General features: G+C 38.9%; 1 protein-coding gene across 1 annotated transcript in view; it reads left to right on the top strand.

Annotated features, from left to right (window-relative positions):
* The first annotated feature begins 307 nt into the window (after positions 1-307).
* The window catches only part of LOC107478498 (uncharacterized), a 1,711-nt gene continuing 554 nt past the window's right edge, over positions 308-1,464 (top strand). Inside the window, exons 1-4 of the mRNA XM_052258227.1 lie at positions 308-347; positions 387-661; positions 782-835; positions 960-1,025. Of these exons, the coding sequence (XP_052114187.1) occupies positions 308-347; positions 387-661; positions 782-835; positions 960-1,025 (435 nt within the window). The remainder of the gene's footprint in view (positions 348-386; positions 662-781; positions 836-959; positions 1,026-1,464) is intronic.

Below are 1,464 nucleotides of genomic sequence, written 5' to 3'. Positions count from 1 at the left end.
CATAATTAATTTTGTGTAATTGTGCAGCACTCCTGAAACCCCCAAACAACTTCAAGAAACCACACCCACGCTTCCCCCAGCTCCAACTAAAATGTAAGTTCATCAGACTAAAATCAATCTTTGCTTATTATCCGTATATTCTTATTCTTACTCTTATTCTTATACATCATGACGCAGTCATCCAGCCGCAGAAGACGCTGCTGCCCTGTTGATGATGGCACGGACAGCAACCTATGTTCCTAAAACAGATCCAGGGATGCCATCATTCAGCCTTGGATTAACAGATTCAAGCCAGGAGGGGGCGTCAATGCAGGAGACAGAAAGGGAAAAATCTCCAGAAACTGCAAGTATGCTAGAATAATTAGACAGTTTGGTCCAAAAATTAGCAAGCAGTGCGGCAAAGGGAAAAGACGAAAGTCCACAAATTCAGAGGGAGACTGGGGGAGAAAGTTCTGCAAAGTTTGAAACTCCTGGGGGAATAAATCAAATTCCGGATGATATGAAACAAAAGTGCTACATCTGGGGGACGAGACCGAAGGAAGACGCAAATGGCGATACTAACGAGTATGAGGAGATATGCACTCTGATTGGCCAAGGAGAATACATTTTGATGAGAATGCACCTTGCATCCCTCCAGGCAAAAAGTGATATAGAATCTCAGGTAATTTTAGACTAACATTAATGTTTTTACACCAAAGTCAACTGCAATGTTTATCAATTTAAAATTGATTTCGGCATATATTTCTAGATTGTATCTGCCATCTGTCTCATCTTAAACCAGAAAAATGAAAAGAGGTTTCAGGAACAAATATACTGTCTCCCCCCCGATATTGTGGTAAGTGTTACTTCTACGAACTGTGGGTGTATTTTCTGCATTGATTTGGGTGTATTTTTTAGGTTAGATTGGGTGTAAGTTGTGTATTTTCAGTATTTCATTTCTTGTTTCGCAATTCTTGCAGAGCATGGCACTTTCGGATCACCCAAGGGGGGAATTCATATCCCCGAAAATGAAAAAGGAATTCAGGGTGGAAGCCTACCTGAGTTTCATTCACTTCATAGATAGAAAAAAATTAAGTTCGCATCCATATGTAAGTTTTCGTTTGCTAAATTTGTTAGTACGCTTATTTACTTATATGCCAAATAAAATAACACACTGTTGAAATGTGGCAATCCTTCAGATTTTTGCTCCTGTTTGCCACTCAGGACATTGGTGGTTATGGCTGATAAATACAACAAAGCAAAAATGTCAAATACTTGACCCGCTACACAAAAAAGCTCCAAGTGATGAGAGAAAGGACATTAATAAATTCACTGTAAGTTGCCTCTGTCTTCTTTACTTTAATAGATAGGTCTATTTCGAAGGTTGTGTTGGGTGTATATTCCATACTCAGTTGGGTGTATCTTGTCCATTTATTCGGGTGTATTACTGATTTGTTTTGGTATTTAAGGGATATGTATTTTCAA

Source organism: Arachis duranensis, chromosome 3 (assembly GCF_000817695.3).
Source record: "Arachis duranensis cultivar V14167 chromosome 3, aradu.V14167.gnm2.J7QH, whole genome shotgun sequence".
Taxonomy (NCBI): Eukaryota; Viridiplantae; Streptophyta; class Magnoliopsida; order Fabales; family Fabaceae; genus Arachis; species Arachis duranensis.
Note: the sequence above shows the minus strand (reverse complement) of the source record. Positions and strands in the feature narration are given on the sequence as shown.